Raw genomic sequence first — 27,240 nt, 5'->3', positions numbered from 1 at the left:
GTGTGTGTGTGTGTGGGGGGGCAATTATCCTCAATGCAGACATATTACAATTTTTCCTTTACTCACCATTTTCAGCATGTGCTTCATCTGGCTACAAAAGACAAAAAGGACATACACCTCATGAGGACAACATCAGTTTGGATGATCAAACTACCTAAAGCGAAGACAAGGCCTACCATTTGTGCTGGGGCTTCTTCTGGTCCCATGGGGTCCTGCAAAAGAACAGGCAGGTTCATTTTATAGCAAACCGACACGGAGCCTCGCTTTGAGACGCTCAAGAGGGGCACATCGATCTTAAGACTAACGGAACGCCCTCGGCGGTCGAGGGGGACTGGCGGAGGACAGGTGGACACGGTGAGGGAGTTGACAAACGCGAGCGAGGCTGTGTTCCCCACCAGGAGTCGCTCCTCTTTCTCCAGCCACATTTTGTCTGCCTCCATCTGCGCCTTCTGGCGCTGTAAGGTGTCGCGCATTTGCTGGCGCTCCATCTGCCAAAGGAGCTGGGCGTCCTCACGACTGTTGGGTTCCACGCGGGGAAACTCGTTCTCCTGCAACAACCGGAGAAGTTACACATTGTTTTTAATTCACAAAAGCGATACCATGGAATTTTTATTCCATGAACTGTGCAGGACCAAAAAGGTCATTTGTCCTCCTTATTTTGCACCAGAATGAGTGTGAGTATCATAATAGTCAAGATAATTGTATTTAATGTTATTAAATGTTATTCTACTGAATCAAATATTAAAAAACACTTAAATTGAATTTACACTGAAGCCAATTAGATACTGTACTATTAGGTATTGGCCTGTTGGGGCAGTGTGGTGCCTGAATGAAAGAAAGTCGCGACCGGGACACCAACGAAGAAGAAACTGCCTGCCCGCGAAGGTAAACGAAATGTATAATATTGCTAACTCGGAACGAGATAAATGCTCCGTGGATACATTTTCTACCCCAAAACAAGAAAGAACCAACTGCCTAATGCTGCGTCGTGGAAGACGACCATTGACAACTGACAGCATACAAAATACGGACTTGGTTGGCAGGTAAGCACAGCTGTCAAGTGATTGTGTGGGGAAATTTGAAGGCACTCAAATAGGCTATCAAGTGAAGAAAGAGATTCAATTCAAGTTTGTTGCCACTTAAAATGACGACAATGATGTTGAGGTACTTAAACGTGATCATAGCTGGTGATGTGTTGTACAAAATGTCATTATATTGTGTGTTCATCGTACGTGTCCATCTTGTTTGTTGTTGGGCTTGGCATATCTCCCTTTGTTGTCATTGGATTAGACATTGACTGGATTTTTTTTTTTTTTTTTAAGGGGGTGTGTGGGGGGGGGGGGGCAACTTCACTTCACGCATTGTCGATTTTAACGTCATTTTTTACCCCCATGCTGCGACGTCGAGGAGACCTGATGGGCATTGGCAGAGTGTTCATGGAGTCCACGGGTGACTGATAGTCACACGGGCCGGCCAGGTCTGGCGAGCTGGCGCAAAGAGCTTCGTTCAACTGCGGACACACACGCACGCACGCACGCACATTTGGTTCGAGCTCTTAAAGTCCAGTCAAAAGCTGCATTGAAAAGCACCTGAATGTGCAAGCCGATGCTCAGCGTGTTCCCAAAACGCCCCGATTTCTTTCTTGACGGCTGCAATGAGAACAATGAGCGCGCATGCGTCTCTCGAGGTTCCGAGCGCGCATCGTCTACCTTGGGAGGTGGCTCGGTGAAGTTGATCTTGGCGTCAAAGTATTTGGTGGAGCGCGCTCTGTCCCGCTTGCGTTCCACTTCCTGCTCCTTCTCCATCTTGTGCACATCCCTGCCAGAGACATTCAAGTTCAAGAATAAAGATAGCCAGCGTCTGAGAGCCGTCCGTACCTGATCTTGATCACCAGCTCGGTGAAGTTGGGCCTCTCTCTGGGGTCGTAGGACCAGCAACGCGTCATGAGCGAGTAGAGCGCCGGCGGGCAGTCGTCGGGCTTGGGCAACCTGATGCCCTGCTCCAGCTGGTTGATGACGTTTCGGTTCTCCAGCCAGAAGAAAGGCTGCTGGCCTCGGCTCAGGATCTCCCACATGCACACGGCTGGATGAAGCAAGGCGATGGAATGTGAGCTGGCCTGCCTAAATTCAAAGGGAAGCGCGAAGGCGCCACTGACCGAACATCCAGACGTCGCTGGCTGAGGTGAAGCGTCGGAAGTTGATGGATTCCGGCGCCATCCACTTGATGGGCAATCGCGTCACCGATGCTGCAATTTCAAAGCGTATCGTCATCGTGTTGTTTTTAGACTCTCTGAATTTTCGTGCGATCGCTGCTACATTGTGAGTCCAACATTTTGGATTTAATGAAGTCACTTTAGAATTTTTTTTCTCATTATATCTTTTTTTTTTTTCCTGAAGGACTGTTGCCTGTTTGAATGACAAGGAAGTCCACCTCTGGTACCGTTTTCCTGATGTCTGCTCCCGGACCACGTGATTGTAAGTCCATTTTTTTTCTATACAGTATTTTGTTTTTGTACATATATGATATTAGTTTCATATTGTCAGACGCAACGGTGCCATTTCAAAAATGATGCAATCCATGAAACTTACTAAGCAGTTTAACAGGCATAATATGTGAACTTTGTCGCTGCGTAGTTTCCTCTGCACAAAATTCAGATCGATCTAAGGTGCTCTTTTTAGTCGACTTTCAATCGTAAGGCGACGGACTCGACGGCGCACAGCCAACCTTTGTAGTACTCTTCGTCCTCGATGTAGCGCGAGAGTCCAAAGTCTCCCAGCTTGACGCAGTCGGGACTGGCGACTAACACGTTTCGAACAGCGATGTCTCTGCAAAAATATCCGCGTGTCAATTCCGAGCCGGAGGGTCGGTCGGACGGACGCCATCTTGTCGTCTGACCTGTGCACCATGTTGACGCCCTCAAGGTAGACCAGCGCTTTGCAGATTTGCAGGCTGAACAGCACCAGGGTCGTGTTGCTCAGCTGCTTCTGGTTCTGCGCCAGGTAGTTACCGAGCTGGGGACACGTCCATAGCGTCAAGACCGCAACATTTGGACTTTCCGCCTGGCGTGTTACTGAGCGCCACCGACCTCTCCGTACTCGTAAAGCTCCATGACGATCCACACGGGGTTCTCCTCGATGATGCCGATGAGCTTAACGATGTGAGGGTGATCCAGGTTCTTCATGATGACTGCCGAAGCCGCAAAAGTCATTTTTTTTCCCCAACTGGTGGGTGTCGGTGAGACCTACCCGCTTCGCTCATGAACTTCTCCATGACGTCGGCCGAGCAGTCCTTACAAGTCTTGACGGCCACTTTGATCTGCTTGCCATTCTGAGACGGTTACAAGATCCGCTTAGTCGGCGTGTGAGGAAAAGGAAGTTGTTGATGGCAGTCTTACCGCCGCTGCGTAAACGCCGTCATAGACTTCGCCGAAAAAGCCCTCGCCCAGGAGTCGCCCGAGGGTGATGTCGTCGCGGTCGATGCCGTACTTGACGGCTTAACGAATCATGGAAGACGTTATTGTTTTCAAAAGAGCTGCCGTGGCAAAATAACCAACGCAAGCCACCTGATCTGGGCCTCTCGTCCAGAATCTCGCAATAGATGTCCGACCCTGAAAGCGCAAGGTGATTTATTGAGCAAATCGCTTTTTGTTGACGTAAGACAGTGAGAAGCGGCAAGTCAGCGTACCCATACTGTGCCGCGTGGGGGCGCTGTCCATTTTTCTGGGGAGAAAACAAAAGAATTGAAGTTGGCTGGAAGCTTCCGTGGCCACAAGTAAACTCACCCAGTTGGAATCTCAGGGAGGGAGCTCCTTGCGCTGGAGTCTGACAAACAGGAGACAAACTGCATCAGCTGAGCCGGACATTTGCCTCAACGCGCCACCAGGTGGCGCCAGAGCACACGCCGTACTTTTCTTTTTTTGAGCTTTTTGGCGAGGCGTTACCGTGATTTTGTCTGTCAATGATGGAGTCCTCCGAGTTGTTCTCCAAGCGCCAGTAACCGTCGATGAGATCCATCATGTTCTCGGCGACGGGCACGCTGGCCACGTTGATGGTCAAGTGCTGCGCGGGCCGACAAGAAGCGTACGGTGGAGACAAGGTGATTTTGGGGGAGGACGGCGGCGGCCGGGGCGTACTTGTCTGGCGCCTTCCACGTCCAGATTGATGAGAGCCTTGCCGTTGCTCTGAGGCAGACATTGCACCTTCTTGATCTGCTTGAAGTCGGCCATAAAGACGGGCTGATCCAGACATTGGACACGTCAGACGTCGGTCAGGCGCAAGCCAAAGCTCAAAGTGCGTGTGGCGCTCACCGCCGCGTTCTTCTGCGTGCGTTGGCGGATGCCCCGCCCACCGATGACCAGTTCCACGGCCAGGCTCCAACCTTGCTGTGGACGCACGGCGTCCGTGTGAAGCACCGCCCCCGTCACTGCGTGTGAAATTGCGCGGCGGCACTCACCACCAGCTCGCAGGGGAAGACCTCCTCGTCGTAGCTGGCAAACTCCTTGAGCGTCTCGAAGAACTTGACCATGCAGTCGTCCTCCTTGAGCGTGGCGAACTGCTGGAACGTCTGCTGGATCAGCTTGCGCAGTTGCTTGGACTGGGAAAATTCCACAGCTCCATTCAGGTTGGGCTCAAAGTTGAGAAACCCAAACGGAGCTTACCTTCATGCTGTTAATCAGCGTCGGAGGGAAGAAAAGGTCCAAGCCCACCTCTTTTCTTCACGTGGGCAAAACACTCAGAATTAAAACCACTGGCGAGATGGACGGTGTGGCGTGGCGGGGCGGGGCGGGGCGGTCAACTTACTCGAGCAGCTCAAAGTTGGACTTCTTCTCCAGTCCTTTTGCATTCATGTCCTTATAAAACCTCCTGAAAGCAAAGGCAAACGGTTCACGAGACGTCGAGGTGCCGTTTGCTGCGGCGCGGCTCCATTACCTGATCTCCAAGCAGCCGAGCTGCAACGCCATGTTGTCGTTGACCTTGCTGGCGTGGTACTGCATGTAATCGCTTCGGACCTGCCCGCAAAGCACCAAAATAGCTCACGTTGGGCGAAGAAGAAAAAAAAGATCCAACAGTTGGGGCTTTTCAAGGACCTGCTGGTAGAAGTACACCAGCGTCGAGCGGTCGTCTTTGAACTTTTCCAGGAAGTTGACGGGGATGTATCGGATGCGAAGGTCATACCTGCTCGGGGAATGGGCGGAAGATGAAGAACAAGATCCTCCCCGCGGGTTGGGGCGGAGCTTACCTCCACTCGGCCTCCACGTGGTGGCTTTCGTAGCGCTGCTCCACCTGGCCCACGGTCAGCTCGGGATGCAGCCAGTGGAGCTCCTCGGATTTCAGGTGCTTGAGCAGAAGGCCGTAGCAGGAGCCGTGCTCCACGTTTGGACCCAGACGCCCGCTGATCAGGATGGAGCGGATAATCGCCTGCGGGAAATCCACGTTTGACCCTCTTTTGTCTTTCAGCGCAAAGCCAGTGGCGCATTAATTCTAGTCAAAGGGCAACAGTTTGTCATTCATTAACGATTTTTACATTACGAGTCGGTGGGGGTTTCCCCTTTGTTCGTTAGCCGCGCTGCTAAGCTGTGCTAACGTGCGCCTTTCTGTCTACATGCTGTTGATTGATTTTCACGCATTTCAGAATCCTATCTTTTTGCGCTGATCCAAAGCAAACAAAGATTGGAATGGGGTAGGCATCCAAGATAAATAAAGTTGCACTCCTCCTCTCCACTCACCCTGATTTGCCAGGAGCTGTCACATTTGACCAGCTTGAAGTTCTTGCCCAGGGTATTGTGGGTGCAGAAGCACACCTTGAGGATCTTGACGGGCCCGCCGGCGCCGGCGGGCAGCAGCGAGTTGGCGGGCGGCTCGTCCTCGCTCTGTCTCGGGCTGGGCGCCTTCCAGGACAGAGTGTCGCCGGACATCACCTCGTACATGGTCACGGTCGGGCGGGCCTCATAGCACGCTAAAGCGGAGATAGAAATGCGGCTTAGAAATTCGGACAGGTTCCGTGGGAAACAGCTTTTAGTGCCGTAACGATGAGCCAAGACGAGCAATGTATTTCGGCTGTCTGCCTGGGAAAGGAGGCTTGGCGTCGTGCGTTTGCTTTGCTCTCCGGCTCCTAGCGCACGCAGCCTTGTGTTTGGTTAGCCCGAGGCCACGCATTCCCGAGCTGGGCCGCGGGTGTGTGTGTTTGTGCGTGTTCTCATGTGTGTTTGTGTGTCATGACGAGGGAATGAGAGGGTGCAGTGGGTTGCACCATCGCTCGGGCCGAACGGACGGATGGATTGAGCGCAGTTGATGTTGCGGACAAATGACCCAAAACAAAATCAATTGATGCTCCCGTTGAACGTTTGGAGAGCTTTCCAGGTTCCTTCCAGGAGTGGCCGTCAGTGTCAGGTTGTGATGAATGACACAAAAATTCCACGGCTGGTGCAAATACCCGGAAAGCAACGGGCTCCTTCTTGAGTTCGTTATTCTTATTTGGCTCAGAACATACTGACAATGATTTATCGACTACCTGCGAGGCCGCTGCCCCTTTGGAAGATTTCGCCGCCATTAAAAAGTTGCGACTTGATTTGAAGCTCAGTGAGGCGGCGGCGCTGGAATGCGGTGGCTCGTGTGCTCACCTGCTCAGACTTGCAGCGCTCCCGAGCAAAGTTCCCTCGCGCACGACTAGCCAGCGTCGAACTTTTTACAACTTGTAAATCATTTGTACGCAGGCCACACGTTCCGGATGTGTCAAATGAGCAACATGCCCGCTCACGAGTCACCACAAAGGTCAAGTTTCCAGGGAAATCTTGGCCTCCTTGTTTTGGTTTCTCTACCTGTGTGTTTACATAAGCCAGGCGCGTTGTTGCAAACGGAAAGGAAGACGTGTGGAATCTTACCTACGAGTGTGTGTTAAAGCCGTGAGAAGTAACAGCAAGCATTCCCTTGAGAGAGTCTTTCGCTCACGTCCCGTCCCGTCTCATGTGGGTGTGGGTGGGTGTGTGTGTGAAGGAAGGTGGGACCACTTCCTTATTGCGGCGAAAGCAAACAGCTTCACAACAGCATGTGATACGGAGTGTAAAAATGATTTCCAACTTGGCTTAACCAAAACCCAAATGAATGCTTTTGTTTTGGATGAGTCTCAAAGGTGCACAAGTATTAACAAAACATCATTTTTATCCCCCCCGTCTCTTAAAACTCTATTAAACCTTGCATTTTTTTCTGCTTATTTTATGTTTATTATTCTGATTTGAAAATAATCTAGTTTTGACGTTTTTATATTATTGCAATGTTTTGGGTGTATTATTTACTATGAACACCAGAGGGCGCCACAACGCCAGAAATGCACTGTAGTTTGGAACAAGTCCGCTTTAAAAATGTCATTTGCCGCATGTCATCTTTTAATCTCATTTAACTATTTCCAAATTAAAGCCTGCAACAAAATCTGCATTTTTCACCCCCCTATACGTTTCCCTTTATCATCTATACATAGTTTGAGAAGTGAAAGAGTTTATTGGGATGTTTTTCCACTCATAGCCTATGTTGAATTGTCCTTGGGCAGCCTCGTGCCAGGGGAGGGAGGGTCGTTTTTGGCTGAGCCTGGTGCAATGCCGACAGCTGTGCTGTGAGGGGTTCATGTCTGGGGCACAACAAAAACAACAACAGCAGCAGCAGCAGCAGCAGCAGAACACGGCGGGTCCGCAGGCCGCTCAGGCCAAGAAGGCCTGGAATGTGCAGCAGGTGGCTGCTGTGCTTTGCTCGCTGCTTTCTGACGCAAGCAGCTCGCAAACATAGCCACTGCTACCTTTTTTAGAAGTCTTTTAAAGCCACTTGAAAGGGGGAATAATATATTGACGCAAATTGGCTGGTCTGTAGCGTTGCAGTTCACTCTCCATCCACGAGAGGGACCCCTACGCTGAATAAGTCAAGCAGTGGCACTTTGTTATTGTCACTCGTGTGAAGCTTTCTTCCCCCAGTCCAGCATGACTCCATTTTTGCTGACTGTGTAACTATTGCCACGAGACATTATGGGTGGGACATATCTCGACTATTTTTAGGGGGGGAATGAAGTGGTTGAAAAGCCACGCTCGCTCCGGCCGGCCCACCTTAATGACCACCGACCCCGCCCTGAGGCTGCCAGTGCAAATAGTTGACCTGGAATGTTTTCATCTTGCGCATCCCCTCCCTCCCCTCCCCTCAGCGGTCGCCCCCCCCCCTGCCGTTCCACCTTGCATGTCCTCAAACCACACGAGGGGTTGAGAGAAGCCGGCTGGCCGGCCGGCTTCATCGCGGGCCGTGGTGGCCATTTAGGACTTTTAGCGGCTCCTCAAATCAAGTTTAAAATGAAGGTTGATCCCTGTACAAACATTTGTCTGAGCATGGAGTGGCGAGGGGTCAGAGGTCAGATAGTCCACAGATAGAGAGGCCTTCCCCCCCCCGGGGGTTGTTTGGACGCATATTAACGGGCGTTGATGACATGGCCGCCGCGCTTGACTGCTTTTTTACGACTGTCAGCTGCCGGCCGATGCACATGGTGTGTCAAGTGAGAGTGAATCATTCCAAACTGAAATTGGAACCACATCGTCAAAGTGACAAAAAAGGCAATTAAACGTTGCATTTATTTCAACACCGTAATGTTCCAATAAATCAGGAAGCAGGAAAGTATCTTAGTCATGTTCATACCAAGCTAACAACTTGAATGATACGCTTCGACTTGACAAACTGCACTTTCGATTTCAACAATGCGTTTGCTTTGCACACGCGTGACTCACCACGTAAGGTGTGTGTTGACATTGGAAATGGCCATGTATGGCCTGTGAAAGGAGCGCGGGCCATGTATGGGCTTTTTGGGGACGCTCGTGTTGGATGACAAGACATGAGAACCAGCATGCACTTCATGCAAGTGTAAATGCAAGACATCAGTCCAACATTCATGAGAACCAGCATGCACTTCATGCAAGTGTAAATAAATGCAAGACATCGTTCCAACATTCTTTTTACCGGAGTAATCACCAAATGTGTTTTTGTGTGCCGTCAAGGTAAGAAAGAAGACGAGCACGCAAACATGCATTCGGCCCACCTCTGATGAAACGGAGGACGGGGGGGCTGCAGGAGCGATGATGTCACCCCTGTAGTAAGCTAATGGTGACATTTCAGGGAAGATGATGTCATTCTTGTACACTTGCCCCGCCTCCTCTCTTTCTTTTAGCCCCCCCACCTCACCACAGTGCTCAACGCTGCCAGCCTCTTTCAACGCGCGCACGCGTGGGTGTCATGTGGGTGTCGTGTGCTCGGTTGCGGGTGCTTGAACGTGTGGGCGCCGCTCCGTTCGCCTCGTTCGTCGTTTCAAAACAGCCTTTTCCCGCCACAGTTCATTGGTCACTGTGAGCGAGATGTTTCATAATGCATGTCAATGCGCACTGCAATCTTTGGCCCACTGGGGCCAATCAGGGATGCGGCGCCAGTCCCTGGATGAGTTTGTCCCCCTGTGGAGCTCATCACGTAAGGTTACTCCCCCCCCCCCCCCCTTTTTTTTTGTTGTAATATCTTCTCATATTATGGAGATTGGGTTTAACCTACTTAGAAGCAGAGCGGGGCGATGGCAGCGGAAAGCCCGCAAGGCTCGTTGAAGCCGTTCACCGGCGGTATTTTTATCCCATCCGCCGATGCACTTTGGCCCCGTCGAGTTGCACCGCCGCTGTCTTTCTCTCGCCGTCGAGAGGGCGCCGTGCGAACGAGAGCTGTAAACAAGTTGCCCCCCCCCCCCCCCCCCCCCCCCCACACACACACACACACACACACATACCCCACCCGCCGCGCCACACGAGCGCAGGCACGGCACACACTCGCACTCAGGCTGTATCTGGGCAAAAAGACCTTTCTGGGAGCAGAAACGTCTGCCCTATCGTGGAAGCACGTCGTGCAAAATAAAAAGGATGACAAAGGGCAGATCAGCTGTGTTTGGAATGGGCCCCAACTCAAGCCCACATAGATGCTACTTGCTACCCAGAACCAGAATGTGCTTCCGTTTTTCATCTTTTCAGAACTAAGTCAATTCATTGCGACTCTTGTCCTTCAAAGAAATTGACGCGGAACCCATATTTTTTTACAAAACGTCGGCGAGGCCGATTTTGAAGCTAACAGCGGGAAAAATGTCGGGCTAAGGGGCGCGTCTCCTGAACAAAGTGTTCACGTTTGACGGATCCGTGTCGGGGATTTAAGGGCAGCTTAAGAGCGCAAACGCTGTTCAAAGAGCTGCTAAATCAACCACACATGCTCTTCCTTCCTTCCTTCCTTCCTTGTCGTCTCGTTTGACCTGGATTTGAAGAACGCTCGCACTTGCTCGCATCTGCCACGCAAGTCAATCCAATGCGATGCAGCGAAGATGGCGCCGCTGGTTTTATTTGGCCCTCTGCAACCTGCTTATCATATTTATTTGTTCAAATTTGGTCTGGGATTATTTAAAAATGCATTCATAAAAAAACATGGCAGACTTCGACGGAGGTTTGGCGCCACGAGTCATTTTGTAGGCCTTGAGCTATTTATGACACGCACCTCCAACTTTTGATGGCTCTCAGTGAAATGGAAAAAATGGAGTTTGAGTTATTGTTTCATTTCCTAACTTTATTTTTTCCATTTTTGCATTTGTTAACCTTGCCGCGTGTCAAAACGCCACCGGCGAGCCGTGCGTGATGGAGCGGGAGTACCTCGAAAGTCGCGTGAATAATTGATGGGGCCGAGCGGAGGCTTCCTCACATCACGTGAAGCGGGGAAAGCGACAATGATGTCTAACGACTCAACTCTGCCCTCGGCTCGGCTCGGCTCGGCTCGGCGCCGACAGCGCTCCGAGGATGCTCGGCCTCGAGCATTCATAATTGAAGGCGCCGTATTGCCTGCAAGTCAAGTGGCAGAGGTTTGATGTGGAAAGAAACGGCGGGCCGTCAACAGCGTAGGCGAGGAAAACTGAAGCCACTTGTCGCTGGGCAGAAAGAAAAAAGTTCCTACACATTCAAAACATTCAGTGCTAAGGTGGTGTTATCCTTCTAGTTTTTAATTCATTCATTTTAATTTCATTTGAATTTATTGTTAATCCAAAAATAAGGGGTTAATATGGCTGTCTGGTTCAATTTTTAATTAACGATGCACATGATTCTTTGCATTGGATTTAATCACGTCATTACTTTTATAAAGTACTATTTTATAGAGTGCTGTTTCTTTTGTGGAGGGATTGATGGCATTTCCGTTGGTTTTATTTCTCGCCGGTTGAACGTGAGGTGAGGTGAGGTGAGGTGAGGTGAGGTGTGGTGAGCGAGCGCCTGTGACCTTCCAGTGGCCGACCTGGCCGATTGTTCCTTTTATGAACAGCCCGCAGCAGTTGCTTGCAAATTGCCGTTGAGTCAGACGCCTTCAGACCCGCAGCTTGGAATGAGTCCAAGGAACTCTTTCCATCCATAACCTGTTGCGTTCTTACGTCCTCGTCGCGTTGCCGTGGCGGCGCGTTTCCATGGCGCGATCTTTCCAGTCCAAATCGACCGACTGGTTTCGCCGGAGTTCCCCTCCAGGGGCCTGTGACATCGTGTGTCAGGAATGCGGCGGGCCCTCGAGCGTGAGGCCCTTCATCTCGACCGCTTCTTGTTGTTGCTGCTGTGTGTGTGTGTGTGTGTGTGTGTGTGTGAGGCGAAGGTCCGAGTGCACGCCCTGATGTCATGTTTTTGGCGGTGGCACCTGAAAGCAGGACTTTTGTGTATCTATTTCTGTCCCGTCTGCATTCCTCTCCTCACAAATATTGACCCTCTCACTGGTGATTGAAGGCTTCAAAGCATGCCAGCCCAAAATCCCCTTCCGGACACCTGCAGAACCTCTTCAGAAAGAGGAGAAAGCCCCTTTGGGCCGGATGGGCGGTGGTGGGCTTAACCTCCAGTCTGGACCCTAAAAATAGAATCAGTCATTCATTCAGAGGTATGTTCTTTGATGCCATCAATGGTGCCTTTGACCCCCCCCCCCCCGCCCCCCCCCACTGGAATCATAATGGCACGAACCAGGAAATGACCAGCTCACACCGATATGACACTTGACTCACTTTTTTCCGCTCTTATTTGATTATAACTGAAAACGTTTTTGCTTTTTTTTTGTAAACCAAAGTGCAGGAGAGTCAGACAAAGGAGGTCAAAGGTGGTGCCAAGCATGTGACCTCCTCCGTAATCCCTCGTTGGAGCGAGGGAGGGAGGGAGGGAGGGATGATGTCATCTATTGTCATGTTTTATGGATGCAATCATTGCAGGGGGGATGGACACCTGCCCTCACGCGTAAAAAGAGCTGGTGAATAAAGCGACCCACAGTGTATTTGTTCACCATGCCAGCAAGGTCGCCCCGCCCACTTTGCGCAATGGCAACGACTCCACTTAGCGAACGCGACATTCTAATTAAGCGGCGGTGTCGTGCGTCACGTAACCCCGTTTCATGCCTTGTTTACATGACGTCTTGGGGAGGGGCGGGCCCGCCTATGCAAACAATGAGGAGTGAGGGAAGGGGGGGGCCCTCATTCAGGCCTTGATCTGCAAAACCAAGCGTGAAGGTTAAAGTGGGTTTGCCAGTTTGCAGCAATGGTCACCGTTTGGGAAGCTTTTCCCAATTTTACATATTTGGACACAAACGGTGGAGCAACACATGTAGACTGATCTCGCACATCAAGTTGACTTTGGATTTGCAAAACGTCTTGATCAAGAAATATGAAAGCACAGAGGAACTACTTTTTAATTGTGAAATGCGAATTAAAAAGTATCTTTTGATGTAAGCGCGGCATACATTTAGCATCACAATGGAAGCCAGTTGAATTCAAATCAGCCACGCAGGAAATGAGCTCATCCCCGTGTGAGCGCTCCAAAACATACGATGATGTCATGGCGGCTTTGGTTACACTCTGCTGGCCGGCCGGCCGGCCGGGTACTTTGGCTAATTGTGTTCCGCTTAAGCGGGCGCACAGGACGGCCAAATGATGACTTTAATAGGCTCGGGGCGATCGTAGCGCAACTGGCAATTAAAGGCCCAAATTAGCATACCGCTCACCTCGCGCTAACGGGGCCTCGTCAAAAAAAATCTGCTTCTGCACTTCTGATGCGCTCACGCAACCCAGCGGAACATCCAAAACAATCATGTCAATGTCGGCATCGTAAAACATTTCTTGATGACGTTGTAAAGCGTAACATTATTAGCAAGACGGTAAGCAATCAAACGTCCCGTCTCGGCAAGACTCTGTAAAGTCAATTCAGGGGCTGATGCGCTGGTGTCGCTCAGCTTCCATTTCCCCGTCTTTCCCCTTCAAAGCGCCTTTCTAATGGGGCGGGGCGGACCAGATGAGCAGTCTTGGCGCCGGCTGCTTCTGGCCACGCGCTCGTAACTTTTACGACACATCCGCCCTCTCGCTTCGCACAGCGTTTGATGAGTGGCGGCAGACCATGTCATCAGCCATCACGGCTTGTGAGGCCCCCCTGGACAGTTAATTGGATTCCTAACTAGGTGCAGCAGACATTTTACAATTAGAGAAAAAAAAAAAACCTGTCTCGGAATCCTCTTCATAAATATTTGATGGTTCGTCTCGGAGAACAAAAAGACGGCAGCGCCCGTGAAGTCATCGCTCGTTAGACTTGCTCCGCTTTATGCTAATGAGCAGCACCATGATTCACGGCCGGCCTTGCTCGAGTCCACGGCCAGCCGCTTGACACAGCAGCAGGAATGTGGCGTCAGCCAAAAAAAAGCAGGTGCTCCCTCCCCGGCCGCCCACGAGTGTATTTGCTTAGCCGTCCGTCTGCCTAAAACAAAGCCGCATGTGTCCAAGCGCACCGGTTGCAAGCCTGAAATTCTCTGGATGTCCTTTAGCCACCTCTGCTAACACGTAGCATACGCTGACTCTTGCTCCAACATCTGCTGGCCACGTGGCAACTCACGAGCGACTCAGTCACCCCGAAACAAACAAAAAAAAAGCCCCGTTGGGAGATGGGAAGGAAGCCAACGCAAATTGAATTTGCGGCTCAGTCATGCACCTTAGTGTTAAACCGAGCACAAAATAGAATTTCACGAGCTGTAAAGGGATCACCCAAATGAACAAATTCACTGCCGCAAGGGTCCCAAAATGACGTTCCAAAAGGTTTCGGGTGGGCGTTAAATTGGCAACGTGACGGAGCTGCATCATGGCCGCCCAATTACAACGTGCTGCTGACATCGGCGCTTTTCTCTTCCCAGGAATCCGCCGCCGTGGCTTTGATGGCAGAGAGGGCTGGCGACTCCGGGCCGCCCTCGTCTGATCTTCAGAGGCGGCCCCGGATCAGAAGGTGGCCGTCCGAGAAGAAGAGAAACAGGCCCGTCACAAACGTCTCCTGGTGCTCGACGGCGAGACGCTTCAAAGGAAAGCAGGCATGTCCTCTTTTTGCTTCCGACTGCAAGCGGATGGTTTGATTTGAAAATCAACATTAGGCAGCACAATGCATGGAGATAGCTAGTCCATTAGCGCGGTTAGGCCGCTTTTTGGCTACTTAGCAGAATTCATAAAGTGAGCATCTTCCACAACACAAAACAGGAAGTAGCTTCTTGAGTATACTGGCAAAGCAAGAACATTTCAGATTTATTTCTTGAGCTCATTCAGGGACTTTTAGTGCCTGTTAATCTCTTTCTTGGCCAGCGCCTTCATTTGCATGACAATAAAAGACGGCGTGAAATCAAACTGGAAGCGTGCGCTGCTGCCAGCGCTTGTCACTGCCTAACAGGGAGAGCGAGCGAGCGAAGGAAGGAAGGATTTTTGCTGGCTATTCATAAATCTTTCATTATTTATGCTCCCACTGCCGATCCTCGTGATGCGCCCCAACATGCCAAATGCATGCCGTTTTTTCTTTTTTTTCCTCGAGACAATGCCTTCATGTTTTATTTCCTGGTTTCATCCCCGCGGCTATGAAACCGAGCTCGGCGCCCGGCCGCCGCCGCGTCCGATGAAACGCACACCGGATGGATGATCCAAAGCAAAAAGTTCAATGGGTCATTTCACAGAGAATTACTTGCATATCCCAAACCTTCTTTTTTGGAAACAGACAAGTCGCTCGGTATCGTTTGAAATGCTTGGTTTTGCTTCAAAGCGGCAGAAATCATTTTCACGGTGAAGCGGTTAGCGCATGTGCCTCGTTGTTGACTTTCAATCTGCGTGTCGTCGGGGCTGGTACACAAGCCCTCCCCTCCCTTCTGTTTTTTTTTTCTTTCTTTCTTTCTTTCTTTCTTTCTTTCTAATGGCTGGCTGTATATTCTTGCCTCCCCGCGGCCACCAAGCGCTTGGCAGTATGCTAAACACTTGGAATTTCTCCGGCTGAACTCATTAAGTATCTGCGGTGAAGTCGCGATCCTGCGGGGTATTGACTTTAATTCCCTACGCTGCCAGAGCGAGCAATTTGGAACGTCAACGTGTTCTTAAACAAACGTACCAATTTGTAAACTGCACAGTGAGATTCTCGTGCATGTTGGTTTCGTTTGATGGCAGATTTAAACGGAGAGTGGTCTGAAGGTATTTGTTTGCGAACGCGCTGCTCTTCTTGAAGTGAGGTCACCGGCGGGGTCGCTGGCGGGGTCACCGCCATCCTTAAGTCCAAACAACAAATGGGCCAGCTCATATTTTGAAAAACTCCCAAGTCTGGAAGTAAACTTAGCCATCCCCGAAATATCCTCACGCCCCTCCCACTGGCCAACAAGTTGAAGACCCCCTGAATTAAGAAGCTGAGCGAGCATAACAAGCTCACGGGAGCCGCCCGCCGGTGTTGTCAAACAAGCTGTCGACGGGCCGCCTTTAATCCCGTGTTGACGCGCCGAGCCGGACTTGTTACTAGGGTGCTCCCGCCCGCCCGCCCGCCTCAGCCAATCCCGTGGCGGCCGCCTGCGCCCTGACCTTGGGCAGCCGCCTTTTCCTTCAGGCCAGGGCGGCCGCGGCAAAGGATCTAAAGGGGCTCGCCAAACACGAGTTGGGGGGGAAATGTATGAATGAGGAGTCCGCCGGCCGGGCGGGCGGCGGCCAATGGGAGCCGGCTCGCGGTAGCGGCAACCAATGGGGGAGCGCCGGTCTCCGGTCTGCCTCCAGCGCCCACCCGCCTCCTCGGCGCCTGTTACCAGGTCACCGTGCCTGCCTGCCCGCCGCCTCGGAATAATCTGTCTCATTGGGTCAGTGTGCCTCGCGCGACGCGCCTGACTGGCTGCGCGAGCCTACGCCGTTGCTAGGGAGCTCAGCCAATAGCGGCGGGGCCCGAGGTTCCCCTGCCGGTTTCTAGGCAGCTTCTGCTTCCGTGGATGTTTTGGCGGGAGATTGAGGAGATGAGGAGGAGGGTGAGGAGGATGAAGGCCAACAAGTAAAGGGGAGGAGAAGTGAAGTGGAGCATGTGATGGGCTGCTTCTGCTTCTGCTTGTGTGTGTGTGTGTGTGTCTGTGCACATCCAAGTCGAGTGTGCATGTTTGTCTCTTGCTTTTCTGATGCAACCTCTCCCGGGCTACTCGGGGACCTTGTGTGTGTGTGTATGTGTGTGTGTGTGTGTGTCTGTGTGCGCGCGTGTGTTTTTTTTTTCTTTTTTTCGATTTATCCTCGCCTACCCTTCCTTCCTGTCCTCGCAGGAAACGAGAACCAATTGCTGCGCTGTTGCCACCGGAGAAGGGAGGGGAGGTTTGTTTTGCCTCGGCTTTTATTCCCGGTACCTCCCCGTCCGCAGTTACCGTAGAAACAAGAGCAACTCTGACTCTATTTCCATCCGCCGCTTCCGTCTCTCAATGATTTGCTTTTTCTTCTTTTTCAACGACACGGCAACCAACCTGCCGACGCGAGCGGCCAATCAGGCGTCGGGAAAGAAGCGAGCGCTTGAAAGCGCGAGCGTATAAAAGCAGAGACGAGCAACTTTAGAGAACACTTGACAGTTTGCGTGGCGAGAACATCCGCTTCGAAGCCCCCCCCCCCAAAAAAAAAAAAAAAACATGGAAGAAAGGCACTTTCCTGCCGATTTCAAGCTCCCGTCTCAAGCCAAAGCAAGCGAGTCATCGCATCCGACACGCCCGAAATCTCATTGTGTCTTCCGGAAGGCCCGCTCGGGTGGAAGAAGCGCCCCACCCTCGTTAAACTCCAGCGGACGGGAACGCTCGCCATAAAGCATCCAAACACACGTTTGGTCCGCCCGCTCTAAAAGCAACTCATCTGTCTTGTCGCTTTTCAGCCAGAACCGTAAATTAGCCTCCGAACTGCTTCGCAAGTCCGTTTGTGCTGAGCGTGTGTATTTCAACACGCGCGTCGGTAGCAAAGTTAAACAAAGCCGGCCTTCCGAGCCGCCCGGGCGGGCGAAGATTGAAGGCTAAATACTGTCGTGACAAATTAGGTGTCAAAATATGAAACAATAGCAAAGGCACGGCAGCGGCGGCGGCGGCGGCGGCGGCAGCGGGCATGGTAAACAAATACACAAAAGTGCAAATGGCCGACTTGGACGGCGTGCAGGTGACAAGCTGTCAACGCGACACATGTTCTGTTTACAACTTTCTTCAAATATATGTGGCTGTAGCCGCAAGCCATTTTTTTTCTCCGTATAGGATTTCATTTATTTCACGGGGCGTTAAAAGTGGTGTCACGACACTGCAAGAGATGGGTGGGTGTGTGTGTGTGTGTGTGTGGTGTTCTGGGCTTGAAACGTTTTACCTTTGGATGAACCCTGAGTGAGCCTTCAAATCAGGAGGTGCTGACGGACCGGGCAGACGGAGCTTTTCAATAGCGTCCCGTCGTCGTCGCCGCTTTTGGCATGGCTCAAACAATCCCAAATATGCCATGCAGGTGCAAATTGGAGAACGGCGCCATCGCCGTTTGTTTGGCGACCGAAGAGCGGCAAACAAAGCCGGTCTTGACAAAATGGCGAGCGCTGCAAACGACGGCAAATGACAAAATTGGCCCAAACGTGAGCGTGCTTTGACAAGAAAAACAAGAAAGTGATTTGCGTTGCAAATGCGCTTGCTTAACGGCCTGGCGCAACTTGCCTCTAAGTGATGAGTCCTTGGCGGATGCCGTAATGAACTACAATTGAAATTGCCGGAGCTAATTAGTTATTGATAAGCGCCAGTGCAACTCGGAGAGGCAAAACAAGGGCGCGGGGCGCTAATTACTTTTTGAAATGACCCCACCTATTCAAAAGGGGGCTCCGAGTGCGCAATTACGACATCAAACTGCCGATAAACACGCCGGCTGGCCGGCCGGCGCTCCGCTGGGATGATTACGCTTTGTTTTCCTTTCTTTTCATGAGCAAATAGAAGACTTTCTCAAACCATCTCAGAACCTTTTGTAAGCTTTGATTCATTCGCATGCAGGCAAAGAGTGGACGGCAGCACCTGTTTGAACGCACTTGCAAACCAAAACGGCAGCACCGACTGAATGGTTTGATTGGCTCCGTGTTTGCGCGTGGACCGCTCCCTCCCATCCGCACTCGAGTAAATAAACATGGCTTTGACTCTATTTGCAGAAATACTGTAATTATCCTCAAAACGACTTCTTCGTTTAGCAAACGTAACAATAGTGGGAGGAGGCGTTGCTGGAGCTCATTTGCATGCCTGCTGCTTTCCAAGTAACAATACCAAACATGTGCTCGTAATGAGCCGGCGAGGGGCCGTATGAATATTGAATGGCGGATTATGCAGAATAACTGACACAATTGTGCTCTTTTTTCCCGTCTGTGACCGGCCGGGCAGCGGCGGGTGCCCATGTGCTTTCAGCACCAAAATATATTGGAAGCGAAGCGACAGAAACAACAAATGGTCTCATCCAATATTTTGGGCGTGGTCCTATTTTGCTCTATCACTATTTGGGTGGAGGGTGCAGTGGGGGGGGGGGGGGCACTCGGCTAAGCGTTGCTGTTTACCCGACAATAAACGACGGCTTTACACATTTCCAATAGTTTGATTTTCGATGTTTCTTCCTCTGTCTGTCACGACGCGTTCATCATGTTTGTGTACAGTCGCCGGCGCACTACGGCCTCATGACTCTTAATTGATATTATCAATCGTGTGCTAGCGAAATGGTCCCGTCTGATTGATTGCGTTGGGTGGATAGTCATCGCGTGCCGTCGCTCCATCGCCGATCGGCTTGCAATCAGCTGAGCGGCGAGCGAGCGAGCGCGCGAGTCACATGCCCGATCGGGTTTGTGTGTGTTTTGCGCTCCTCCACGTGTCGGGTTGGACCAAGCAGGGGGCGGGACCAAAACAAAGCACCTGATTGGTCCGAGCCCTGTCACCAGCTTTTGGCGGCTAAAGGAGGAAAAGGGCTCTTAAAGGAACACGCACTTTGTTTTGATTTGAGCCTCATGCAAACCCGATTGAGCGACCGCCGTATTTCTAAACACGAAGCACCGACTTACGTCTAAAGCCTTTCTTCTGTTTTCAGCTCATACTGTGCAGGTCACACTTGGCCAGCTTTGACATTTGAGCGATAAAACATTTGGCCCTACTGATGGGACTTTTCCTAAATTGACCAAAATGAATGAACCTATTTTCGTTGTATATGCAAACACTAAATGGATGACCAAAAACATCGTGTTGGCTGATGAACGTCCACTAAAGCTTCATGCTGTGGGCTAACGGGAATTAGGAGCGTTATTTGGGTAATCATACATCCTCCAGCAACAGTCACACAGTTGCAGGCTTGCGATTGAAAACGATTCAAATACACATAGATTGATAGAGAAGAAATGGATCGTTTTGCAAAGATGACTGTTTGGTGCTCAAAATATACGCCGCGTTATTTGAGTTCCTCGGAAGGCAGGAAACGAACGCAGTGTGTCCGTGTGTGATGGTGCTGATCGTGTAATGATGTGTTGTTCGAAAACATTGCCTGTAGCGTCCGCACACGCGCACGCACGCACACGCACGCACACTTGAACTGGAAGGCGTGTGCTATCCAAGCGAGGCGGGCGGAGTCTCCAGGAAACTCGGGCAAAACACAAGCCGCGCGCCGCCTCTCAGCAAACACATCACGAGCCGCCGGGACGCGAGCAGGGGAACTCACGCGCGTCTGTTTAGACAAATAAAAACCAGCCTAGTTGTCAAGATACCACCCATTATAACGGAAATCGCTTTGACTGGCGGTGAGTTTTCTTGTTTTAATTGATTCCACCTCGCTTCTTGTTGAGTGACGCCAAATGAGGCGGTGGGACGGCGGACAGGCTCGCTGGTTGGTGGTCGGGCGGGCGGGCATGCCCGGGCAAAGAATGCGCCCGGGCAAAGAATGCGGGGTCCGGGCTGAACTCCCCGGAGCGACTGTCAGTGAGGGCTTCTTGGGTGGGATTTTCAAATAACCGCGTGCGTGTGGTGTTATGGACAATAACAGACTCAGACTCGGGTTATTTTCTCCTGGATATTCTCACCAAACGTCCTCCCGTTCTGTCAAGTTGTTTGTTTTTCTCATTCAAAGTTATCAAGTGCGCTCGCTCGTTGGTTGGTTGGTTGGTTGCCTTTCCAGTCACGTCAGGACACTTGACGCGAACTTGACCGCTGTAGTCGAACACATTTGTCTTCTTTTCGTGCATTTTAACTGCTCAGTCGTGAATCGTTTCAACGTGCATGATTCAGTTCGTAGATGTAAAACTCATCAGAGCAGGAAAATGTAAGCGTTTTCGTTGACTCGCTAATCCATCCCGGCCGGCGGGGCGCCGGCCGGACCTGGATCGGATGCCCAACTTGGCGAATTGATCAAAGTTTCGCATCGCAAGTGTGGTTACGTCAGCCGCGCACAATTCCGACTCCAATCAGTTGTGTTATCTATCGCGTTGTTGTTGTTGTTGTTGTTTGTATGCAAGTTGCCGCAGCGCGCATGGAGAAGAGCCCAGCGCGCAGATGGAGCGGCAGAGGGAGACACTCGCCGCTCCACTTTTGTGGTGGCTGGCAGGCAGGCAGGCAGGCAGGCAGGCAGGCATGTTGGGCAGGCAGGCAGGCATGTTGGGCAGGCAGGCCTGCCCTCATGCCCTTCCTTGGGGGCCAATTGTGACGATGCTCATGATGCATCTGACAGCAGATTGCGTTCAGCGTCGGCTTGGTGCGTGTTCAACTGTAAGGAGCACGCATCATCCATCACTGTTTGGGTGCTGTTGATCTTTCTTCTGGCTCCATAAGGTCAAAGAAGGACACCCACACCCGGCCGCTCGCACTCTCAATACTCGCGTATCCACTTTCAGCAGCCTCGCCGTTTATCAGTCTGCCCAGCCTGCCTATTTGTCTGCACTTAGGCAACAAACGGTAGAAAATAAAGACAATTTGAACAAGATGACAAGATTGTGGGTTGCCAGCAAGGAAAAGAGCACTTGAACATTGATGGAGTGAAAGCCAGCATCTCCTTATGAGTCACATGGCGGCGGCGGCGGCGGTTGGAGCTGCACCTTTGGTTTCACCCGCACCCGCTGTCGTCTTTTGTGCGCTTGCCAGCGCGCGACCTGTTGGCGACCGCGAGGCGGAAGGGGCTTGTTCTTCTTCTTCTTCTTCTTCTTGTGCAGCTGTGGTCGGTGTGCACTCCTGTGCTCTGGGGCACACCGCAAGAGATGCTGCGTCATGCAGTATGTGCACAAATTGAAATAATCCTTTTTTTCAAGCATACTGGGCTCAATTATAGCAGTCAGGATGTGCGAAGGGGACTTCTTGTTTACTCAGCTCTATCGACATCATCAAACTCCATCCCCATTCACTTTTATTTATCCAGCTTAGCGATCGGAAAGCGATTCTCGTTTCGATATCGACCCGAGTAAAATAAAGGAAAATCAAAATGAATCCAGCGTGTGAGCGCAAAACAGGGTGTGGTTTATTGGTCGTGAGCGGAGGCCCGAGTTAGCTTGCGCGGATGCTTCGGCTAGCGCTAAAATCGGCACGGGCGGCGGCGTCAACAGCTTGACGAAACGTTTGTGGCCGTCCGCCCACGCCGGCGGCTCTCTCCATAGATTCCTCCACACGGATGGAGACGAGCAACATATGAATGCGCATTTGTTTGTGCGTTAGCGTTAGCTTACATAAGCCTCTTAGCGAGCTTTACGATGACTCATGATTTATTCCCATTCATTGTTGACACACTGAGATCATTTTCCAACTGCCAGAGGGCAACGTTTTCACTGATAACCCGCCTGGTAGTTTTCATTTCCTTTTTTTGTTTCTCTTCAAAACAAATTCCACCGGTAGCCTCGCTTTCCAAGAACACGGCCGCGCCGCATTTCATTAAGGTTGCCCGTGCCGCTTTGTCCACAGGGCCTTTTCCGCTGAGGCGTCCGATGGACGATGAGGAGGAGGACACGCTTCGGGGAACGCGCTTCAGGGACCTCAAGTACGACGAGCGGGCCGCGCGAATGGAATCTCGCCAGAGGCCTGTCTCACTCGCCCTACCGCTCGCGCCGGGCGTCCACGACAACAACAACGGCATCGGCGCGCTGGCGTGCGGCTTGCACCGCGGAGCCTTTCACGGTAAGGAGGGGGCCGGCCGGCCGAGCGGGCGGGCGGGCGGGCGCACTCACTCCCACTCGTCTGGCTTTCTTTTTGTTTCCGTGCGGCGGGTAAGAATTTGCGCCATGCTCGGCGTGGCCGGCGATAAATCCGCCCGTTGAACTTCTCTCTTGTTTAACGACATCCTAATCAAATCAGCGTGACGACAATTGAGTCGCCGGCGGGCGCGCAAACCGCGGCGGCGCGTGTTGTTTGTTGACTCAGCGTAACGCTGCGAGCGCCATTGTTTAAGCTCGTCTGGCTGCCGTTAGCCTCGCTGCCGCCGTCGGAACCCGGACCCTTGGCCCCGTCCCAATTTCACACTCATTTGCGAGGCATTCAGCAAATGACAAGGGAAAAAAAAAAACAACCCCAAAAACTGAAAATTCCCCCTGATCGCAGAAAGACACGCTGGACGCAACGGGTAAACTCAGTGACATCGCCCGCGGAAAGAAAGCGAGTTCACTGAGGCGTTAATGAGATGTTTTTCCTGCCGCTCTTTTCTTGTGCAAGGTCAAATGTTTCCATCCGCCTAAGGAATTGCTCAAAGCTGTTCTAAAAAGACGAGCAGCGCAAAACAGCAATTGTTGCCTTTGAGTTTTCATTTGCTCTGCCTTCACATTTGGGAGCCTCTCAGTACGCCTGATGCTTTTCCTCCTAGGCAACGCCGCCTTGCGCTGGCGCTTTCCCGTGGAACTGGAGGAGCGGGGAGCGAGGCCGGCCGCTGCCGCCACGGAACGCCAGAGGCGGCGGCGGCTGCGGCGAGACGAGGATGACCGGATGGCAGAGAGGCCCGGCCAGCGGGAGGCGGCACTGAGCGTGGAGAGGCAAATCGGACAGAAACTCCGGGAGATCGGAGACAAGTTCCAACAGGATCACATTGATGTGGTAAGCGAGTTCAGAGCCACAATATTAGATATCATCACTCTTTTACCATACACACTCGCAAAGTTGCTTCATGAGCGTCTGGAGGAGGACTGCTGCGTTTTGTGCTCAGCCACTTGACAACAAGGTGTGGTTACGCAAAAGGGGGGGGGGGGAGTTGAAGAAAGACAAAGATTGAGAGAGCAACTCGCAATCGTTTCTCTGTTTCTGCGCTCATCTAAAAATAACCTCCCGCTCGTCGTCATCAAGTTGCTGACGACGGGCCACAATAGCTCGCTTGTGCTGGCCGTGGTCTGGCTTGGCTGGACGTTGTCCCGCTCTGGCGCTATTCAACGCAATCACTTGCCTGCGTGCATTCTTTTAGCCACAGTTTTGTGTTTTTGCAAATTGGATCCATTACTTTTGCCTGCTTGCGCCTGCAATCAATACAAATCAATCAATCAATAAATAACAGAGGAACACACAGTGTCCTCCAGATTTAAAGCAGGGATGAGAGCCAAATCCCTTACAAGTACACTTAACATTCTTTATTGGGCCCACAATTGGCTCCCGGGCCCAACTTTGGACACCCCTAATCTATCCTGTAATGGGATTTTGGAAACGATTGTTTAAATAAACTCAGCAAAGTTGAATTAAGGTCAATTAGTGTTCCGATCGGCAGCGCCGCTTGGGCATCAAATAGCTTTTGGCGGGCTGGCGCTAGCTCGGCCCCTTGATCTTCGCGAGCCAAGAGAGCAAAGCAAGTTGGCTTACGCAACGGGGTGCAACATTTGGAGATGAGTGAGATGAGAGCAGCCTAAGTCGGACGCCCGAAGATTTTGTGTCTGCTACAAATAGCAAAAACAACGAATGCCTGAAGAAAAATGTCAAAGCCTGGCAATATGCTAACGGTTTCACCGCGTTTACTTTGAAACGGCCCGTCAATCGAAAGGCGCCGTAGACTGGCGCTCGTGCCAAGAAACCGGAGCGACTGGTTCCCGCACGCATGCAAACATGCCACGTCCTCATTTGTTTTTTCACCGCCTAAGCTTCTGGACCAAATTGTTTTTTATTCCTGCCAGTTCCTGCAGCAGCAGAGGCAAAACCTACCCGCCTGGATGCGGCTCACCATGGCCGTGTTTGGCTTCCTCTTCTTCCCCAGGCCGCCGCCGCCGCCACCGGCGGCGCCGCGCTTGGTGCCCCGAGAGCACAGATGAAGAGCCCCCCCCCCCCGGGCCCGGCCGCCGCATCTTTCTCCCCCCACTGTCAAGGCAGCGGACTTGTTAGAGATGGCACTGTAAGATGGAACACGGGTTTCTGATTTTTGCTTTTTTTGTTTTGATGAAGAAGCGATTGAGAAGAAAAAAACTCTGGTCACCGCTGGACGGAGGCTGATGGCATTTTTTGTTTTTGCCGGGGGGGGGGGGGGGTCTCCCCTCCTATTTCCCCCTTTTTCTTGTTCAAGAAGAAGCCATTGAGTTTGAAGAGATATTTTGGAAATATGACTCGCCAGATGACCTATTTTGTACAGCTCTTGATTTTGTTCTCGGACGTGAACTGGGATGGTCGGCCCCGGCCGGGAATGCCTTATGATTGTCCCCCGCCGCCGCATCGAGGAGAAAGAAAACTTGTTGCTTTTTTTTTTTTTTTTTTTGTCCCCCTGGCATCCAAGCCCTCGGCTTCCCCTTGTTGGACTCTTCCACAACCGCCGGCTCATTTGACGGTGTCTCGCCATCCGACCGTCATCCTACTTGAAGTTACCTGACGACGGCGGCGGACATTTTGCCATTGTGCAGTCAGGGAATCACGTAAACAATCACGACCGCCGGGAAGCTTTCGCCTCCCAAACTTCTCGGGACAATCTTTGGAGCGAGGCGACGAGCAATATTCTCTCAAAGCGGGCTACGCGCGCACCGATGGCTGATGTTGAAAACGGCAGTACCGAGCCCGACCTGCGGGCGGCGCTCTGGTTAATCTTCCGGAAACGTCTGACAATCAGGCAAAATGATGGCATCGGTCGACGTGGAGCCCGCTTTGACCCCACCACTCTTTTTTTTTTTTTTTTTTTGCCAATTTGCCGACACTGATGATTTGTGTTGATTGTTATCATTTTTCAACGGAGTACTTGACTGTCTGATGCTTTTTTCTTCAGATATTTTCTTTTCTGAGACCTCCGCGTTTGGTTCGCAGAGATCCTCGCCGTTTGTTTCCTGCAAACACCGAACGCTGAGCCAATTTGTTCTTGACGCCGTCTTCGCCGTTAGCCTAGCTTAACACGGTGTCGGGTTTCTCTCCTCGACCTCCCGAAATTCATTTTGTTTATTTATTTCCTTATTTATTTACGGTGTACATTTGCTAGCGTACAGGCGCTAGCTTGGCGTGTTGTACAGTCGTAGTCGTTGGCGGCGTTGATGTGTATCGAGTTTGGCCAGGAGGGACGCGAGCGAGCGAGCGGGCATCCCATCCGTTTTGAAAAATTCCTCACAGGGCTGTACGAATTGACGACACGACCAACCTTTCGACTTTATTCTCATGATATCAAAACTTGAAGTGTCATTTTTGTGATGGCAATATGACCTCCTTTTTCTACTATTTTGTCATTCTTCCACAATTCCAACTTGTAATGAATGATGTTGTTTTGCGAATAATAATTTGAAAAAACAAATCTCTCGCGTGCGTCGCAAAATGGCCGCCCCCGAACGAAAGCCATGTGCCTGGCGCGGGCGCGCCCGCCGAGCGAGGGCAACTCAACGGACAATCAAAATGTTACGAAAACGTGCCTTGTGAGGAACACAACTGCGAGCCTGGCGTGCGTGCGTGCGTGCGGGCTCGCCCCACCCACGAGGCGCGGCGCCACTTTTTTTCCCCCGCCACACTTTTTGACTCTTTGCTGTCAACACGCACTGTACAAACAAACTGTTGTTGTCATGTTTTGTTTTTTTTTTCTTTTTCTACTGCCGTGCTGAACTTCCTACTCTGATTTTGTAAGACGCTGGACGAGGAGGAATGAGTCACCACCGGTGCCCAGTATTATCTATCACATACTCTTTCTTTCAATGGAGCCTTGGGTGTCTTCTTTTCATATTCCGACGGCATCCAAACTGCTGTCGAGTGCTGATTTTTTTTTCCCCCTCCTTTTATACAAGTTGGATACGAATTTGACACCATTTCTATTGAGGCTTTTTCAATTTTTCTAACCTGAATTGAACCAACCGAGCCACTCTGATGCTGTTTTTGTTTTTTTTTCTACGATGGCTTTTTTTTTTAAACATTGTGGCTTTTTTTTTTTTTTATAAATATATGAAAACATTTTGGATAAGTCTACTGTGTCACTCTCAGTTCAAGGGCTTTTTTTCAATCGATGTAAATGGAGAAAAGAAAAAAAATGCATGTGCGACATTCCTGATTATAAGAAGAAGAAAGAAAAAACAATCTGTATCATAAAAGGTTTTTTGAATGTAATTTACCGAAGGGGGTGGGGGGGACCATGTGATCTCTGTCCATACATGAACTGAACAGTGGAGCCTTTTTTTTGTTTTCTTTTCTGGCTTGTTTGTGTGCAAGTGTGTTCTTTTTTTAATTTTTGGAAAAGGGTGTGGGAGGGAGGGATGGAGGGCGTTCCAAAGTGGTCTCAATGATTTCACACTGTCGGACATTTTGCGAGGCCCGGTCCAGATGTAGCAGTTTGTTGTTTGCTCGGCGCGTCGTCGGCCGGCGTGTTGTCCTTGGGACAAAGCGGGCGAGGTGGCTTGGCTCTTTGTTTTCTAGTGCAATATGCTGTACATAAGAGCTTGGCTCTGCCAAATCTTACAATCTCATCATTTCTTCTCTTGTTCCGTGGGTACTTTTTGCTGTTTTGTTTTGTTCCTTTTTTTCATTAAAACTTTATGGACAACTCAAA

The 27,240-nt window shown here is 51.1% G+C and overlaps 2 protein-coding genes across 6 annotated transcripts in view; one reads left to right on the top strand and one right to left on the bottom strand.

The window, feature by feature from the left end:
• The window catches only part of ptk2bb (protein tyrosine kinase 2 beta, b), an 8,142-nt gene extending 1,121 nt beyond the window's left edge, over window positions 1-7,021 (bottom strand). Inside the window, exons 1-27 of one of the 3 annotated variants that reach the window (XM_088361573.1) lie at window positions 6,881-7,021; window positions 5,726-5,955; window positions 5,239-5,417; window positions 5,087-5,174; window positions 4,929-5,008; window positions 4,800-4,862; window positions 4,658-4,712; window positions 4,453-4,593; window positions 4,307-4,381; window positions 4,133-4,234; window positions 3,941-4,058; window positions 3,782-3,821; window positions 3,685-3,719; window positions 3,563-3,607; window positions 3,395-3,492; window positions 3,246-3,327; window positions 3,086-3,186; window positions 2,896-3,011; window positions 2,725-2,825; window positions 2,156-2,245; window positions 1,878-2,082; window positions 1,710-1,818; window positions 1,590-1,649; window positions 1,388-1,510; window positions 396-548; window positions 177-212; window positions 67-91 (exon numbers count right to left, since the gene is read on the bottom strand). In XM_088361573.1, coding sequence (XP_088217699.1) covers window positions 67-91; window positions 177-212; window positions 396-548; window positions 1,388-1,510; window positions 1,590-1,649; window positions 1,710-1,818; window positions 1,878-2,082; window positions 2,156-2,245; window positions 2,725-2,825; window positions 2,896-3,011; window positions 3,086-3,186; window positions 3,246-3,327; window positions 3,395-3,492; window positions 3,563-3,607; window positions 3,685-3,719; window positions 3,782-3,821; window positions 3,941-4,058; window positions 4,133-4,234; window positions 4,307-4,381; window positions 4,453-4,593; window positions 4,658-4,712; window positions 4,800-4,862; window positions 4,929-5,008; window positions 5,087-5,174; window positions 5,239-5,417; window positions 5,726-5,926 — 2,521 coding nt within the window. In that variant the 5' untranslated portion in view covers window positions 5,927-5,955; window positions 6,881-7,021. Of the gene's footprint in view, window positions 1-66; window positions 92-176; window positions 549-1,387; window positions 1,511-1,589; window positions 1,650-1,709; window positions 1,819-1,877; window positions 2,083-2,155; window positions 2,246-2,724; window positions 2,826-2,895; window positions 3,012-3,085; window positions 3,187-3,245; window positions 3,328-3,394; window positions 3,493-3,562; window positions 3,608-3,684; window positions 3,720-3,781; window positions 3,822-3,940; window positions 4,059-4,132; window positions 4,235-4,306; window positions 4,382-4,452; window positions 4,594-4,657; window positions 4,713-4,799; window positions 4,863-4,928; window positions 5,009-5,086; window positions 5,175-5,238; window positions 5,418-5,725; window positions 5,956-6,619; window positions 6,783-6,880 lie in introns of those variants that run through there. The other 2 variants (XM_088361571.1, XM_088361572.1) reach the window with 2 other exon arrangements.
• LOC148381329 (uncharacterized) lies at window positions 850-27,240 on the top strand. 3 transcript variants are annotated; one of them, XM_088361596.1, is made up of 6 exons: window positions 850-1,043; window positions 2,397-2,474; window positions 14,220-14,390; window positions 22,245-22,457; window positions 23,137-23,363; window positions 24,422-27,240. In XM_088361596.1, the coding sequence occupies exons 4-6, from the start codon at window positions 22,268-22,270 to the stop codon at window positions 24,554-24,556; spliced, it is 552 nt and encodes a 183-aa protein (XP_088217722.1). In that variant the 5' UTR covers window positions 850-1,043; window positions 2,397-2,474; window positions 14,220-14,390; window positions 22,245-22,267; the 3' UTR covers window positions 24,557-27,240. The 3 variants fall into 3 exon arrangements, with proteins under 3 accessions (XP_088217722.1, XP_088217723.1, XP_088217724.1); XM_088361597.1 differs by lacking the exon at window positions 850-1,043 and adding an exon at window positions 1,143-1,164; XM_088361598.1 differs by lacking the exons at window positions 850-1,043; window positions 2,397-2,474; window positions 14,220-14,390 and adding an exon at window positions 19,952-20,104.

The sequence above is a fragment of the Syngnathus floridae genome, chromosome 19 (assembly GCF_059516105.1).
Source record: "Syngnathus floridae isolate MCC-2025c chromosome 19, RoL_Sflo_1.0, whole genome shotgun sequence".
Lineage (NCBI taxonomy): Eukaryota > Metazoa > Chordata > Actinopteri > Syngnathiformes > Syngnathidae > Syngnathus > Syngnathus floridae.
The sequence above is the reverse complement of the archived record's forward strand: the minus strand, read 5'-3'. Positions and strand labels throughout refer to the sequence as shown.